The 17,349-nt window shown below is 42.5% G+C and overlaps 1 protein-coding gene across 4 annotated transcripts in view; it reads right to left on the reverse strand.

Annotated features, from left to right (window-relative positions):
• Positions 1–17,349, reverse strand: part of srgap1a (SLIT-ROBO Rho GTPase activating protein 1a) — a 231,311-nt gene that overhangs the window by 126,699 nt on the left and 87,263 nt on the right. For all 4 annotated transcript variants that reach the window (XM_074677243.1, XM_074677245.1, XM_074677244.1 and 1 more), the window contains exon 3: positions 13,619–13,781. In XM_074677243.1, the coding sequence (XP_074533344.1) occupies positions 13,619–13,781 (163 nt within the window). The remainder of the gene's footprint in view (positions 1–13,618; positions 13,782–17,349) is intronic.

Below are 17,349 nucleotides of genomic sequence, written 5' to 3' on the forward strand. Positions count from 1 at the left end.
TTCTCCTCTAAGTCATTGATTTTGATGGATATGGACCTTATAGGAAAGACTTTTACTCCTCGTTTTCCACTCTTTATTTTTTTTTTATCACTTAACTTGCAAGATAAATGCGCAAATTATGACGATTTATTTTATTTTTTTCTTCAAACTGTAAACACTTATTTACTACCATAATGTGCAACACATTCTCTGTTGCATTTAACCATTTTACTCATTATGTGACTTCCCTTATTTTCCTTTTTCCTTATCCGCTTTTGTTTTATATACAGTAAATTGCAAGTTCAACTTTCCTTTTTTTTATGGCTTGGATCTTATGTAGATCTGTAGAGAGTTTCAATTTTCTTTCTTTCCCTTTCCTTCTCTCTGCTTTCTGTGTTTATTTTCTTTAGGAAGAGGGGATAAAGAAACTTCTCAATCTCTTTATATATTTATATATCTGCTGTTACAGCTAATATAGTGGCAAGAGTTGGCTTAATCCTTTTTATTATTTAGGTTTCTTTGTTGCTGTTTTTGTTGTGTGTTTGTTTGTTTTGTGAGTATGTGGCAGGATGCTGTCGAATAGGCATCCTCCATGCATAAGCGTACAGTTGAAAATGTCTCAGTGTGGGTTGCCTCCATCTCACTGGGGGAGGTGAATGGGCTTTTTTCTAACATTTTCCCCTTACTTTATTTTTTTTTAATGTGTTTATTTCTTTCAATGTCTTCTTTCTTTCTGTGTGTGTGTGTGTGTGTGTGTGTGTGTGTGTGTGTGTGTGTGTGCATGTGTGTGTGTGTGTGTGTGTGTGTGTGTGTGTGTGTGTGTGTGTGTGTGCATGTGTGTGTGTGTGCATGTGTGTGTGTGTGTGTGTGTGTAAGTGTACCAACTCCTCTTTACCCTTCCCATTTACCCTGGCTCCTATTACCATCCTGCACTACCTTGACGTAAGGTATCTGGGTCAGCAAACACCTTGTTAAATCCTTGTACACAAATTCTATCAGCTTCAATGTAAAAGGTCTAAACAATCCTGTGAAGAGAATGGGCTCTATTTCCGTAGACCAGGCACAAGCGCAGGCGCACCTGCCCTGCGCCGGCCTTCGGCGCGTGGACAGGGCGTGACCAGCGCACTTTGCAAGTTTCCTGCAGTGCCAAGAGAGGCGCAATGAAGGCGCAGAGAGGCGCAGGGGTGCGCGTCCACGCCTCCCTCTGCGCAAATGGCAGAGAAGGAGAAGAAAAGGTGGGTTTAGTCGAACCCTGTCTTCACCAATTAACTGAGCGCCTCTCCTTGCCTTTAAATGCCCTGTGGGCCCCAAGGCGCAGCATCTGATTGGTCTGAGTGATCCCCAGCACCGCGGAAACAGTGTGTGCTGGAAAGACCGGGTAGCAGAGATGGTCAGAGCCACTGTCACTGTACCAGGAGAATGGACAGCAGGGCGCATCAGATGACACGAAGCGTGTCATCGTGTGGGCCAGCTCCCGGGACAGATGTAATCTGTTCCTTAGTCATTAATAGGAGTACAATATGAAGAGACAGTTACACAGCTGGCTTATCCATTCAGAATACTTTTGATCCACCTGCACTCCTGGTTTGTCATCGCCAAATAGCAGAACCTTTGGTGATATACTGTATACTCTCCCGGTGTCTCTGCCTCATCCTCCTTACAATAATATACTACATCTTTTTAGATCACGTTAAAAATAAAGACTAAAACAGAGAAATATGGGAAATCACAGGTAAATCCTGAGTGACGTACATTTATTTTCTCTCTTTTCTTCGTCTTTTCTCTCCCTCTTTTCTTTGAATTAAATGAAATGAGAGAACCAGATATTTACTCAGTATCAGATGTTAAGGCTGTTTATTGTTTAATTGTAAGATGTACATCAAACTTCCAGCTGCCGTCAGGTTAACTTTCCATTATGACAAACGGCTTTAATCTGACATCACATGTGATGGGACAGTTAATATAGATATAAATGTATATGCTGGTTCAGACGGTTACATTAAATAATTGGTGCTAAGACTTCCAAGCTTTTAGCTCATAAACCTTGTCAGAAAGCGGCCTCACGTGTGATTTCAACCTCGTTGAGTGGGATTACCTCTTCATCACCCTAACTAAGTTTGGCTTTGGCCCCAATTTTATCTCATGGGTCAGGCTCTTATATGCATCGCCTATGGCCTCTATCCTGACTAACCATCTAATATCTGACTACTCCTGCCAACATAGAGGCACAAGACAGGGGTGCTCCCTGAGCCCCTTGCTATAGCACTTAGACAAAATAATAATATAGAAGCAATTATCTGAGAGGATCAAATACATAGAGTTTCTTTCTATGCGGATGGCCTCCTTCCTTTTATTTGAAACCCTATCTCTATTCTCCCTTAAGTCTTTTCCTTACTCAGAACTTTTAGGGTCATATCAGGCTAAAAGTGAATACTTCCCCTACTTACTTTCCCATGAGTGTACCTTTTAGGTTACTAATAAATAAACTCAAGTCACGACGATTATACAAGTTTGGGCCTGACAATGAACCAGCTGAAACAAAGTGAACAGACTCGTCTAAAAATCACCTGCGGTGTTGAAGCTAATCCAATTAGCCTTGAGACAGGACTGAGAGCTAGCAATGAGGATCTCATGGCGGAAATTGCCCAAATTGCCACCACTCTGAATGGAGTTGCAATCGATGTTTCAGCTATTAAGTCTGACACAACGGAGCTCAAGAATACAGTTAGTGCATTACAAACTCGAATTTAATGCTGCGGTCACACGAAATGCGAACTCGCAAATTTATTCACGCAAATCGTCTGTAACACACTGCCTGAACGCCTGAGTCTCGCCGATGGACTATTTTGACAAGCTGAGGGGCAACGCGCGTTAGCATAGCACTGCACATGCGGAGTAGAGAGCCCATTCATTTAAAGACAGAAAGCCCAAAAGAGCAGCTGAAAAACAATGAGCTGTGGTTTCAAAAGCATGACAGGAGAGTGTGTGAAAGCTTTGGATCAATCAATGGCTGCTGCCTCTCCCTGGTAATCCACCTCCACTGGCCCTGCCTGGCTGTTCCCTGCGATCTCATCCTCGACCCTCTGAACCTCCGACCACCCGAACCCCCGACCCATGTTCCCGGAGGTCTCCCTGGAGATAATGAAGAGGTCGAGGAAAGAGAGGACCGTAAAGAACTTCCATCTTTTCCCTGGCTCTACCCCTACCCTGCTCTTTCCTCCTCTCTATCAAGCTCAAAACTCCACTGAGGAAAACACAGTTGGACTCAGTGATGACCCATGCAGGCAAATCCAGCTGGGAACGAATGTTTACGGAGCTTACCTTCAAAACCTGTCTCCTCAGCAACTTTCACCCAGCCTGCTCCTTTTTTTCAGGTCTCTGTAGAACACACACGTCGTATTGTATAAATCTGGATGATGACACGGATTGTTTTCTCCTCCATCTTCCGGCAGAGTTGGAGCCGGAGCAGGTGGCGGTTCCCCCAAATGTCATCAAATCAATAACGTTGTGGAGGAACATCATCGCTGATTGGCGGCCACGGCAAGCCTTCACACGAATTCGCATCAAAAGTTCAATATTTTCAACTCAAGCGAATTCGCGTCTGCCACCCAAACACGCAAATGCGCCGCGCCAAACGCGCCAAACGCCCCAAACGCGCTGCCCAAGGCAAATCAGCGTCTAAACACATCTTTGCATTGACTTTGTATGTAATCGCGCCGCAAATACGCATTTGGTGTGGCCGTACCATAAGAAGCAGAAAGCCGCATAGCCGACGTCGAAGACCGCAGTGCTAACACAGAGAGCGAATTGAGAGGCTGGCTAAACGAGTGGATCAGCTGTGGAGCCGAGTGGATGATTGTGAAAACCGTGACAGACGAAATAACATCAGGCTTGTCTGTTTACAAGAAGGATAAGAAGCAGGAAGTGAAATGAATGCATACATCAAGAAAATATTGTCTGATGGTCTCAGGCTGACAGGGGAGGAATATGAGATTGAGAGGAGTCACTGGAGCTTCGGTCCACCGCCAGATGACAAACAACCACCGCGTATGATACTGGTAAAATTCCTACGTTACACTGCGTGACAGAAAGTTTTTGCAGCTGCAAAGAAACAGAGGGGAATATGATGGGAGAACTGTATCCTATCCATATATGAAGATATGACTAAGGAGCACCTGTGGGACCACAAGGTGAAACACACTCGAGCACACCCAGCCAACCTCAGGTTCACATGGGAAGGGAAGAGATGGAGCTTTACCGATGCGAAAAAGGCTGAAAGTTTCATTCGGGAGAATATTCAAACAACGGGTGAAGGCTCTTCTTACTGACTGATCGGCGTACCAAAGAGAGTGAAGCTTAATTTTAAAGGTACGGCGGGCACAGACTTTCTGGGGCGCTGCCTGAACTGAACAGCTGCCAGGAGGAGAGGAGACGGCTGTTACAGGACTCTCATGGACTAGAACAACTTGTAAGCCAAAGGGGCATTACACTGCTGTGTTTTCTTCGAAAATACAATACCCGAACCCGCTGGTGGACACCAGTGGTGAGGGATGCCGTCCAGCTGAAGAAGGAGTCCTATCGGGCCTTTTTGGCTTGTGGGACTCCTGAGGCAGCAGACAGGTATCGACAGGACAAGCGGAATGCAGCTTTGGCGGTTGCAGAGGCAAAAACCCGGACATGGGAGGAGTTTGGTGAGGCCATGTAGAATGACTTCCGGATGGCTTTGAAGAGGTTCTGGACCACCATCAGGCATCTCAGGAGGGGGAAGCAGTGCAATGTAAACACTGTGTTCAGTGGGGACGGTGCGCTGCTGACCTCAACTCAGGATGTTGTGGATCGGTGGAAAGAATACTTCGAAGACCCCCTTTTTTCCTTGGAGGAAGCAGGGCCTGGGAATGTAGGGGTGGGCTCTTCCATCTCTGGGGTTGAAGTCGCCGAGGTGGTTAAAAAGCTCCTCGGTGGCAGGGCCCCAGGGGTGGATGAGATCCGCCCAGAGTTCCTTAAGGCCCTGGATGTTGTGGGTCTGTCGTGGCTGACACGACTTTGCAACATTGCATGGACATTAGGGGTAGTGCCTCTGGATTGGCAGACGGGGTGGTGGTCCCCCTTTTTAAGAAGGGGGACCAGAGGGTGTGTTCCAACTACAGGGGATCACACCCCTTAGCCTCCCTGGAAAGGTCTATTTGGGGGTACTGGAGAGGAGGGTCCGTAGGTTAGTTGAACCTCGGATCCAGGAGGAACAGACTGGATTTCGTCCTGGCTGTGGAACTGTGGACCAGCTCTGTACCCTCAGCAGGGTCCTCGAGGGTGCATGGGAGTTTGCCCAACCTGTCCACATGTGTTTTGTAGACTTGGAGAAGGCAGTCCCTCGGGGAGTCCTGTGGGGGGTCCTCGGGAGTATGGGGTGTTGGACTGCTTTTTACGAGCCGTCCATTCCCTGTACGACTGGTGCCAGAGCTTGGTCCGCATTGCTGGCAGTAAGTCTGACTCGTTTCCAGTGAGGGTTGGACTTCACCAGGGCTACCCTTTGTCACCGAATCTGTTCATAACTTTTATGGACAGAATTTCTAGGCGCAGCCAGGGTGTTGAGGGGGTCTAGTTTGGTGACCTCAGGATTGGATCACTGCTTTTTGCAGATGATGCAGTCCTGTTGGCTTCATCAAGCCATGACCTTCAACTCTCTCTGGATTGGTTCGCAGCCAAGTGTGAAGCGGCTGGGATGAGAATCAGCACCTCCAAATCCGAGTCCATGGTCCTCAGCCGGAAAAGGGTGGAGTGCCCTCTCCGGGTTAGGGATGAGATCCTGCCTCAAGTGGCTGGGTTTAAGTATCTCGGGGTCTTGTTCACGAGTGAGGGAAGGATGGAGCGAGAGATTGACAGGCGGATCGGTGCAGCGTCTGCAGTAATGCGTACTCTGCACTAGGGCTGGGCGATTATGGTAAAAATAAGAATCCCGATTATTTTAAGTGATACTGAAATCACAATTAATATACACAATTATTCATTTATTCAAAAACTTCAGTACTGATTTAAACACAACTTTAAAGAACCAGCAAGTGGCACATACAGTATTATTGATACACATAAGTCACACACACTCGCTGTGGCTGCACATGGAACACAGAAGAGCTATGAAGCACAGGAACTTGAATACATCATACATACAATACATGTGGCATATTAATTGTTTTTCTTCAATTATGTTGTTTTTATGATTGTCAGATGGCAAAATTGAAATCACAATTAAAATCTGATTAATTGTCCATCCCTACTCTGCACTGGTCTGTCATGGTGAAGAGGGAGCTGAGCCGGAAGGCAAAGCTCTCTGTTTACCAGTCAATCTTCGTTCCCACCATCACCTATGGTCATGAACTTTGGGTAGTGACCGAAACAACAAGATCGCGGGTACAAGCTGCCGAAATGAGTTTCCTCCGCAGGGTGGCCAGGCTCTCCCTTAGAGATAGAGTGAGAAGCCCGGCTATCCTGGAGGAGCTTGGAGTAGAACCGCTGCTCCTCCACGCTGAGAGGAGCCAGATTAGGTGGCTCGAGCATCTGACGAGGATGCCTCCTGGACGCCTCAGGGATGTGCCCTGAGGTGTTCAGGGTATGTCCCACTGGGAGGAGATCTCGGGGCAGACCCAGGACATGCTGGGGAGAATACATCTCTCGGCTGGCCTCGCCTCGTGATCCCCTGACAAGAACTGGACGAAGTAGCCAGGGAGAGGGAAGTCTGGGCTTCCCTGCTTAGGCTGCTGCCCCGACCCGACCCCGGATAAGTGGCAGAAAATGGATGGATGGATAACTGGCTTCATAACTTAAATAAGACTGACTCTAAGGTTCTGGGAGGAGACTCAAACTCCTACACTGAAAATGTGGAGGGAGCAGATGATAGTAATTGCAGCATGTGAAAAGATGTTGGGACGATTGGATTCAAGAAATGATGCGACAGGGGAACAGTGGGACAGCTTTAGTGATTTTGAGACTGGAGGAGAAAATGTAAATACCTGAAATGTGAAATACTGTCACAAGTATGTAAGAACAAATGTAAGATGCACACGTTCTACCAACATGTTTTGTTTTTGTTTTGTACTGTTTCGTTTGTTCGTATTTTTGAAAAAAGGAAAAAATCAGTAAAATTGACCGTTTAAAAAAAAAAAAAAAGCCCCTGCAGAGAAAATGTAAATGACCCTGGATTAAACTTTTGGAGAAACTAGGCTGTCCATTCTAAACGTATACGCACCTAACGAAGAAGACCCGGGTTTCTTTAAAGAAATTTCAGCCCTTCTAGCCACGAAAGCAGAGGGATTAGTAATAGTGGGAGGAGATTTCAACTGTGTGGTAAACCAAAGAATAGATAAAAAAACATCAGCCCAAGGACCAAAAACCCCCAAATCAAAAGCTCTGTGTAGTACAATTGAGGAGCTTGGATTTGTAGATATTTGGCGCCTAAAGCACCCTAAAGAAAGAGACTTCACTTTTTTCTCTAAGTTCCATGGTAGCTACTCAAGAATTGATTTCTTCTGTCTATCAAAACAAAATGCTTTTAAAGTCACAGATTGTTTTAGAGAACCTATTACAATATCAGATCATTTTTCAGTGGTTATATCAATAAACTTAGACTCAGAAAAACTCAAACACTGGAGACTTAATGTCTCACTTTTGAACAATCCTGAGGTGGTACTAGAAATTAAGAGAGAACGGTCAGATTATATGGAACATAACGATAACGGAGAAGTATCTGTGTCTACTTTATGGGAGGGTGTAAAGGCTGTACTCAGGGGGAAAGTAATAGCTCTCTCATCAAAATTAAAAAAGGAAAAAGACAAAGAACAAATCAAGCTTGAAAAACTCTAAAAGAATTAGAAGAACACACACACAAAAAAAAAAAAAAAAAACAGAAAGCAAGAAAGCACCTTGATGTTGCTTAATCAACACAGAAAAGTGTTAAATGACCTGTTAACAGATAAGGCAGAAGGAGCACTGAGATTCATAAACCAGAGATATTATGAGTCAGGTAACAGGGTCAGCAGGCTTTTAGCTTTTCAGTTATGCAAAGCCCAGGCAAACCGGACAATTTCAAAAATAGTAAATCCCTCTTCAAAACAGATGTCATCTCATCCTAAAGATATAGTGGAAGCCTTTTCTGATTTCTACAAAACTCTATATGATTCTATGAAAACAAACTATAAAGAGGAAAAGATTAAAACTTTCTTAGATAAACTCAATCTGTCCAAGCTAATCAAATGCATTGAGAGACCTGATCACAAAAGAGGAAATAGGAGATGTAATAAAGAAATTAAAAAAATGTCAAATCGCCAGGAGTGGATGGGTTCCCAGGAAAATTTTATAAAAAGTTCAGAGAGGAGGTCACTCCCCTTCTACAAAACGTATTCCATTATGCCCTCAATGAAAAAGATCCACCAAAAACATGGTCGTAAGCCATTATCTCTGTTATTCACAATGAAGGGAAAGACCCAGCAAAATGTGCTTCATTAAGACCGATAAGTTTATAGTGCACTGATGTAAAAAATTCTCAGCAATTATGGCAAAAAAGGGTTCAAAGATGCATCAACAAAATCATAAAAGCAGATCAGACAGGTTTTATACCAGGACAACACGGATTAAACAACATAAGAAGAACCTTAAATATAATTTCTGTAGCTAAAAATTCCGCTGAAACGTCGATGCTTCTCAGCCCAGATGCAGACAAGGCATTAGATTGCCTAGACTGGCTTTTATTGGAACATGTGCTTATAAGAATGGGTTTTCATGTAGATTTTATTTACTGGATCAAAGTGCTGTACATAGGGCCCTCAACGAGAGTCAGGGTCAATGGACACACATCAAGAAGTTTTAATTTGAAAAGAGGAACCAGGCATGGATGCCCCCTCTCTCCTCTGTTATTTGCTATCAGTATTGAACATCTAGCAGAAATGAACAGAGAGAACCCCAAGATAGCAGGAACAGCAGGTGGTAGAGAAACACATAAAATATCGCTGTATGCAGACGATGTCATCTTATATATTAACAACCCCCTACACTCCATCCCAGCCCTCCTAGATAATTTGCATGAATATGGGGAGGTATCTGGATATAAAGTAAATGAGACTTAATCAGAAGCCATGATGCTCGTAGGTAGATTGCCTTCCCAACTAGGAAAAAAAGTGACATTTACTTGGTCTACACAAGGTTTTAGATATCTGGGTATAATGATTACCCTGGATACCTCAGGTCTATTTAAGGCAAATTAGGGTAAACTGATTGCGCAGATAAGATCAGACTTGGCCCAGTGGGAAATTCTTCCACTCTCAGTTTTTGGGAGGATTGAAACAATACGGATAAATGCACTCCCCCGATTGTTATATCTCATTCAGTCCCTGCTTATATGGATTTCAAGCTCTACCTTTAAATTGTTAGACAAAATGACTTCTACATTTATTTGGCAAAGGAAAAAAAACCTAGGATTTGAAAGAAACTATTACAGTATCCTAATGAAAAAGGTGGCCTTCACTTACCAAATTTGCACAATTTTGAGGGGTTGCTGAATGGGTAATACAGGATGAAGAGACAAAATGGCTTGAACTTGAAAAACATGCATGCCCATCAGTACGTCTGGAGACACTATGTCTGGTTTCAAGTCAAGAAAAAGACAGGCATGCCTTAATAGATCAAAAGAGTTGGAAAAACTTAAGATTGAGAATGAATAGATGAATTGTACTCAAAAGGTCTGGTTTCAAGTTAAGAAAAAGACAAGCACGCCGTCAACAATATCTCGAGTGGTCAAAATCACAAAAATTAAAAATTTCTTGCCAAATGAAATAGATACAGGATTCAACACTTGGTCAAAAAAAAAGGCTTGGTTGTTATAAACCAGTTATTTGAAGGAGAAACCCGGAAGTCATTCAAGCAGTTACACAATAAATTGAGTCTGTCCCACAAAGAGTTTTTAGATATTTACAATTAAGGAGTTACCTAATGGCACACAAGGAATGGAGGACCCTTAAAATCGCCCACACCTATAGAGGACTTCTTGATAAAGAATTTGAAAGAAAAAGATCCAAAAAAAATAGCCTCATATATGTACATATATTTACAGGAGCAATACTCAGGAAATATGGTTGATGTAAAAGAAAGGGGGAAAGGGAGATGAGGGTGGTTTTTGATGATAAAGAGTGGGAAGATGTGTGTAAAGAAGGGCATAAGATAACTAACAGTCCAACCGGGAAAGAGTTTAGCTGGAAATTAAAAATGCAATATTTTAAGACACCATTTATAATATCAAAATATGACAAAAATAAAACAAATTTATGCTGGAGGAATTGTAAACAGGTTGGGGATCACACCTATATTTTCTGGGATTGTCCGTAACTAAAATCATTCTGGGCAGGGATTCGAACAGAAATACAGACAATTCTGGGAGTAGACCTACCATTAAACAGCCCCACTCTTCATCATAGGTTTAATACCGGATGGAGCAATGGATAAAAGAAAAGCCAAGTTATTACATATCCTTCTCTTAGTGGCAAGGAAAATGATTAAAACAACTTGGCTTAAACCTCTTCCTCCCACTCTTATCCAATGGAGGGATAGATTAACGAAGGTATATCTGATGGAACAGATCACAGCAAAGCTCCAGCTAAACTTAGAATTGGTCAAAGATCCATGGGCTCCTGTCATTACTTACCTCAAATTATAAGTTGGACAAGTCTGTGGTTCACACAGACGCAGCTCATTTGAGAGGAATCATTATGTGGTCCTTTGCTTTTGTTTGTTATTGGTTTAGTGTTTACAGAAATGTAGGTTGAGAGGTATCTGAAAAATTAACAGCGACTTGGATGTTTGCAGGCAGATTTATCAGTTTCTGGCTTTGAAAAAAAGATGTTTTGCTATCATTTATTTATTTGATTTGATTATATTGTTACCCCCAGAGCTCTTAAAGGGTAAAGGGAGTAACATAAGCCAGGTGTTAAGGCAAATAAGGAATGTTCAAATGAAAGAATGTCAGTAAGGGAAGTCAAACTGAAGTTTATTTAACAAATTAAATCAGGTTAACGGATAATTTTACAACAAAACTTAGAAGGCGACAAATCAGACAAGGTAGGTATCTTAAAGAGCCGAGCTCAGACGGTCCTTGCGGGCGACAGACCACTGCAGGTCAGCCGGTCCCCGCTCCCAACTCCAGCCGGCCTTATGTAACCTTCCTCTCAGTCGCGCTCTGCTCCTGATTGGTGGACGCCGTCACCCCCAATCACCTGGGAGGAGGGAGGAAAAAACCCACACACCTGGCGCAGGCACACACACTCAGACACACACACTCGTCACACCAGAGGTCGGGACCGTAACAATATTATTCATTAATTTTAAGGGATTCTCCTCTTTATGTGGGTGTGGATGTTGCCATGAATTTTGAGTTTTGTTGATAAAATTTTGTATTTTTTCCAAACTGTACATAATTCCTTGTTAAGTTGTGATTATGATTTATGTACTGAGATCTGTGTGTATACGTATGTGCAAAGCTGAATACGATTGTTAAAAAAAAAAAAAAAAAAGTTCTGGTGCACATGGTGAAAAATAGGGCTCCCCAAAAGGTCACTGTGTAATTCGAACCCCAGGTAGACACTAGCCATGTATACATGGACCCAAATTAGGGCTGGACAATTAATTGGATTTTAATCGTGATTTCAATTTTGTCATCTGACAATCATAAAAACAATATAATCGAAGAAAAACAATTAATATGCCGCACAGTGTAGATGTATGCAAGTTCCTGTGCTTCATAGCTCTCCTGTGTTCCATGTGCAGCCACAGCGAGTGTGTGTGACTTATGTGTATCAATAATACTGTATGTGCCACTTGCTGGTTCTTTAAAGTTGTGTTTAAATCAGTACTGAAGTTTTTGAATAAATGAATAATTGTGTATATTAATTGTGATTTCAATATCACTTAAAATGATCGGGGTTTTTATTTTTACCATAATCGCCCAGCCCTAACCCAAATATTCCACTTGCATTTGTTTTATTTGCTCAAATGGAAAGAATTTAACCTTTGTATACACCTCTTTTCGAAAGAGAAGTGCCATTCCGAATGGACAAGGAATGGAGACAAATTCCACCAACCCTGTTGTGTGGCCATTAATAAATGATTCTGATTCTGATTCTGGCATTTAATCGGTTTCACAGGGGTGGAATATTCCTTTCCCCAAACCGATTGAGGTGTCATGTATCCACTCAAATGGAAAGTTGTCAGGGTGCGTTCTTTCACCACATGCTCAGATATGATGTAAGACTCAACTAGAGACGTTCCTCAACTTTAAAAATGGCAGCGAGCAGTCAGCTGGTGATGTTTACGTTTTTCCGCACATGTCCATTGACTATTCTGTTTGATTACAGCGGCACATGAAGACCAGAGATTGGGATATTCCTTCCCAACAGTCATTAAGAAAGATTCCACTTGAGAGAGAGGTGAAAAACTCCTCATATTACTATGGCTACTGTTTCTGATTTTGCCTTCTATTATTGTTTCAGATACCATTCACTGCCAAAGTGTTAAGATGCACAACTGATTAGTGGCTGCAGACGTTAATGTCAATCATCATTTATCCTCCTCATTCGTTTAATCCCTATCCATCGTGCTGTTGCTGTAATGCTGTGTCTGAAAGGATACATAAAAGGCAGAAGTTGAACTGTGAACTGTGTATCTGTGTTTACTCTCTGACCGAGGTATCTGTGTGGATAAAGTGTCCCAGCATCATTCAACATACAAACACAAAAGTCACTAGCTTCAACACAAACAGCATCTAGAACAGGATGGAAAAGGTGAAAAGTGCCTCAGACTGAGGAGAATTCACCTTGTAGCTGCATCATAGGTAGACATAGAAAGATAGGTCCACCACCTGCCTCTCTAACCCTGACAGAGAAATGAATGTCTTTGTGTGGGGGGGTTGCTCCTCTAAAGAAAAACCACTTTGTAATTTGGGTCTGTGGTGAGTTCATGTGACTCCTACAGCATAGGAGCTCATAATCTTTTAGGGAGTTGTCGTCTTTGTGGTGGAAAGAGGCAGCGGAGGCCCAGTTTGAGTCATGAAGCCACAGTGTGGCAGAGCGATGTGGAGCTTTGGTGACTGAAGCTTCTCTGCGTTTCTTTGATTCGAGCCACAGCAGAGCTGGACCAGAACTCTTTGGATACAACATTTCATTCAATAAAGTATCGTCGGGGGATTTACTCTGACACTACTGACCAAGAGGAGGAATCTGGACTCTGTTAGAGGTGACTTCAAACTTTGGCTTTTTTGATGATCAAGGAAAGGTCATGGTGATCATGTAATCATGAAGAAAGACTGATTAAAACAAACTGTCTTTATTCAGGGGAACTACTGTGCAGTTTTGAGTTCATGTTGCATCCCACGCTTCCTTTGACTTTAGCTGTTGTGTGCCTCGTTCACACCTTCTGGTTTATCTTCAGTCTGTTCAGTTACTTTTTGGATCCAATCTGAGCTCAAACCCCTCCATTTTTCACCTCTCCAGTCACGGAACACCAATAAAGCATTTTCAAGCTCACTAACACATTTTTTCAAGACATCAAACATGACACAATGGTCACACAGTTGGACAATCATTTACACGTGTACTCTGCTCCTCACCTTCTTGAGCAGCCGTGCCGAGTCCTCACTGATGTGCATAAACCTCATGATGACATTGTTGAGATAGATGTCGCTCAGCGTGGCGTGGTCTTTACTCTCCCTCCTTACCTGGTTCAGCAGCAGGTACCAACAGTTGACCGGGGACAGGAGGTTCTGGTCTTTCCTGAATGACAGAGAGGCCGGACAGTGTGTCAAAGATTAAGATTCAAAATCAAACTTGTTGAAATTAAAAATAAAAACAATCACACTCCATCAAGAGATCAAGTCTTGCTGAAACTTGCAGTTTTTATTTCAAACTTTAAAATGGGATTGTGAAAACAGGATTTTTCTGGTCCAGGGTGGGTTACTATATGTTTGAGTAATTTAACCATAAAATCCAGATTAAATTTAAAAAAAAATTATATGTTTGAAAAAAATATGAATTAAAGAAAACACTGGAAGGACCTACAGTTTGTGTTGTTTTAACATAGTCCCAGGCTACAGCTCTGGATTATGGTATGGATCAGACCAATAAAAAAATTCTATCTGGATCAGATTCAGAAAACAAACAGTGCTTAAATCAGATTAATTACAAGATTCTGGATTTTAAAAAGCTGATTTTCAGAGCAGTTAATCAAGCGGGAATCTGAAAAAGTTGAATTTTTTATTTTTGTTTATGGTGGGGCTGGGCCATTATGGCAAAAATCAAAGTCAGAATTAAATAAACCTTCTTCCTTGATTTTAGCTAATACTAGGCCTGGGCCAATAAAAAATGTTGCTGGACGATGTACCGTCCCACAATTATTGATAATAAACAATATTACTGACAATATTATTTTTAGACTAAATTAAGCACTAATATCAAAGTTATATTACATAATAATGCAATACACCCTTTCAAATGCAATAAGTTTACTTTTCATGAGTCTTTTTCATCAAAGTACTTGCAATATCAATAACTTTCAAATACAGTAAAAAAAAAAGAAACACAACAAAAACAAAATGTGCTCTCAATTAAAAAATGTCACCTTAACAAAAAACTTAAGGGCAGCATTTCTTTTGTGATGTAGCAAACTACACTTTCTGTGTCCATGTAAATTCTTCTGAACGCTCCAAACCAAGAAAACTGGACTGTTCAGAGTTTGCAAAGACGTTTCTTCTCTCATCCATGAGGCTTCATCAGCCTCATCAGCTGAATCTTAAACCATAAACAGTCCAGTTGTCTTGTTTTAAGTGTTCAGAATACATTTTCTGTGAGTGCAAAACATTATGCACTGTTCAATTTGTATTTACTTTGTCAATCAGACGTCCTCAGTAAGTGTCCAGTGATTGTATTTTAGGTGGGCATGTCAATGCTGTGTTGCCTTTTTTTGTAGCTGCACTCTGGCTCATCCGTGTTGATGGGCAAGACAAGGAAAACAAACACAAATGAACATGGCAATTGAGGACGGCAAAATTTTTGAGTTTGATTAATTTATCGTACGGTTAATTGATTTATTGACTTTTGTCCCAGGCCTAGTTAATGCACCATTATCCCACCCTCAGATTATTCTGTAAATACCTGTGTAATTTCGAAACAAGTGACTGAAATGAACATGCACAGATGAAGAGTTTTTTATTGATTAATTATTATTATTTACATTGAACTCAGGAGAATCTAAAGTGTTCATACAGCAGAACCATAAAATGCCATAGACACTCCCTCTGACTATGACTATCATCTGTTTGCCTCTCTCCACAACACATATGATCTGAACCACACACACACACGCACGCACGCACGCACGCAAACACACACACATACACACACACACGCACGCACACACACACACACACACACACACACACACACTCCAAACTAAGACATTAAATTAAAAAAAGTTTGGAACAGTTTGGACTCTTGCAGTGATGAGGAGACTGGCATGAAGGAGCACAGATGTGAATCAATTCAGTGTTCCAGCCCCAGTTTTTCAGACAATATCTGTCCAACTGCTCATTGAAGCAAATTTCTAATCAGCTAATCACATGGTAGCAATTCAATGCATTTAGGCATGTAGACATGGTCAAGAGCAGTGTTTCCCAACCCTGGTCCTGGAGGACCCGCTGCCCTGCATGTTTTAGATCTTACCCGACTCCAACACACCTGATTCAAATAAATGGCTCGTTATTAAGCTCGAGCAGAGCTTGATGACGAGCTGATCATTTGAATCAGGTCGGGTAACATCTAAAACATGCAGGGCAGGAGGTCCTCCAGGACCAGGGTTGGGAAACACTGGTCAAGAGGATCTGCTGCAGTTCAAAGCGAGCATCAGAATAGGGAAGAAAGGTGATTTAAGGGACTCTGAACGTGGCATGGTTGTTGGTGCCAAAAGTGCTGGCCTGAGTATTTCAGAAACTGTTGATCTACTGGGATTTTCACGCACAATCATCTCTAGGGTTTACAGAGAATGGTCCCAAAAAGAGAAAACATCCAGTGAGTTGCAGTTCTGTGGACCAAAATGCCTTGTTGATGTCAGAGGTCAGAGGAGAATGGACAGACTGGTTGGAGCTGATAGAAAGACAACGGTAACTCAAATAACCACTGGTAACAACCGAGGTCTGCAGAAGAGCATCTCTGAATGCACAACACGTCCAACCTTTGAGGCAGATGGGCTACAGCAGCAGAAGACCACACCGGGTGACCCTCCTGTCAGCGAAGAACTGGTAACTGAGGCTATAATTCATGCAGGCTCATCAAAATTGGACAACAGAAGATTGGAAAAGCGTCGGCTGGTCTGATGAGTCTGGATTTCTGCTGCGACATTCGAATGGTAGGGTCAGAATTTGGTGTCAACAACATGAAAGCATGGATCCATCCTGCCTTGTATCAACGGTTCAGGCTGCTGCTGGTGGTGTAATGGTATGAAGGATATTTTCTTGGCTCACTTTGGGCCCCTTAGTACCAACTGAGCATGGTTTAAAGTCCACAGCCTACCTGAGTCTTGTTGCTGACCATGTCCATCCCTTTATGAGCACAGTGTACCCATCTTCTGATGGCTCCTTCCAGCAGGATAACGCTCCATGTCATGAAGCTGGAATCATCTCAGACTGGTTTCTTCAACATGACAATGAATTTTCTGTACTCAAATGGCCTCCACAGTCACCAGATCTCAATCTAATAGAGCACCTTGGGATGTGGTGGAACGGGAGATTGGCATCATGTATGTGCAGCCAACAAATGTGCAGCAACTGTGTGATGCTATCATGTCGATATGGACCAAACTCTCTGAGGAATGTTTGTAGTACCTCGTTGAATCCATGCCACCAAGGATTAAGGCAGTTCTGAAGGCAAAAGGGGGTCCAATCCCGTACTTGCAATGTGTACCCAACAAAGTGGCTGGCAAGTGTATAAGACAACGCTGTAAGTTGAAAATACTTTGTATCATGACATTTCTGGAGCAGAGCTTTTACAGTGCTTTTAGTCAAGCTGACTCTGTACAACCAGGAAAGAGAGCCACAGGCTTCTAATACACTTAATGGAATGGAGAGGGAGCAGATACAGGAGGTGTTTTATGTATAGCTGAAAAGTAGAATTTCTTATGGACAGTCACAGACAAGGACAGCGCAGTGGGAAAGGAAGGCTGGAACTGGATGCCATCAGTTTGTCCTTTGTGTGACTTTTCCCACAGTCAAACAAAGTAATGGTTACAGGTACCACTCCCTGTCCTTGTCCAGTTTGACTCCCTTTCCATCACAGTCCAGTCCACAGACTG

This window comes from Halichoeres trimaculatus, unplaced genomic scaffold (genome assembly GCF_033239565.1).
Source record: "Halichoeres trimaculatus isolate MK-OKI-2021-1 unplaced genomic scaffold, fHalTri1.1 fHalTri1_scaffold_10, whole genome shotgun sequence".
Classification (NCBI taxonomy): domain Eukaryota; kingdom Metazoa; phylum Chordata; class Actinopteri; order Labriformes; family Labridae; genus Halichoeres; species Halichoeres trimaculatus.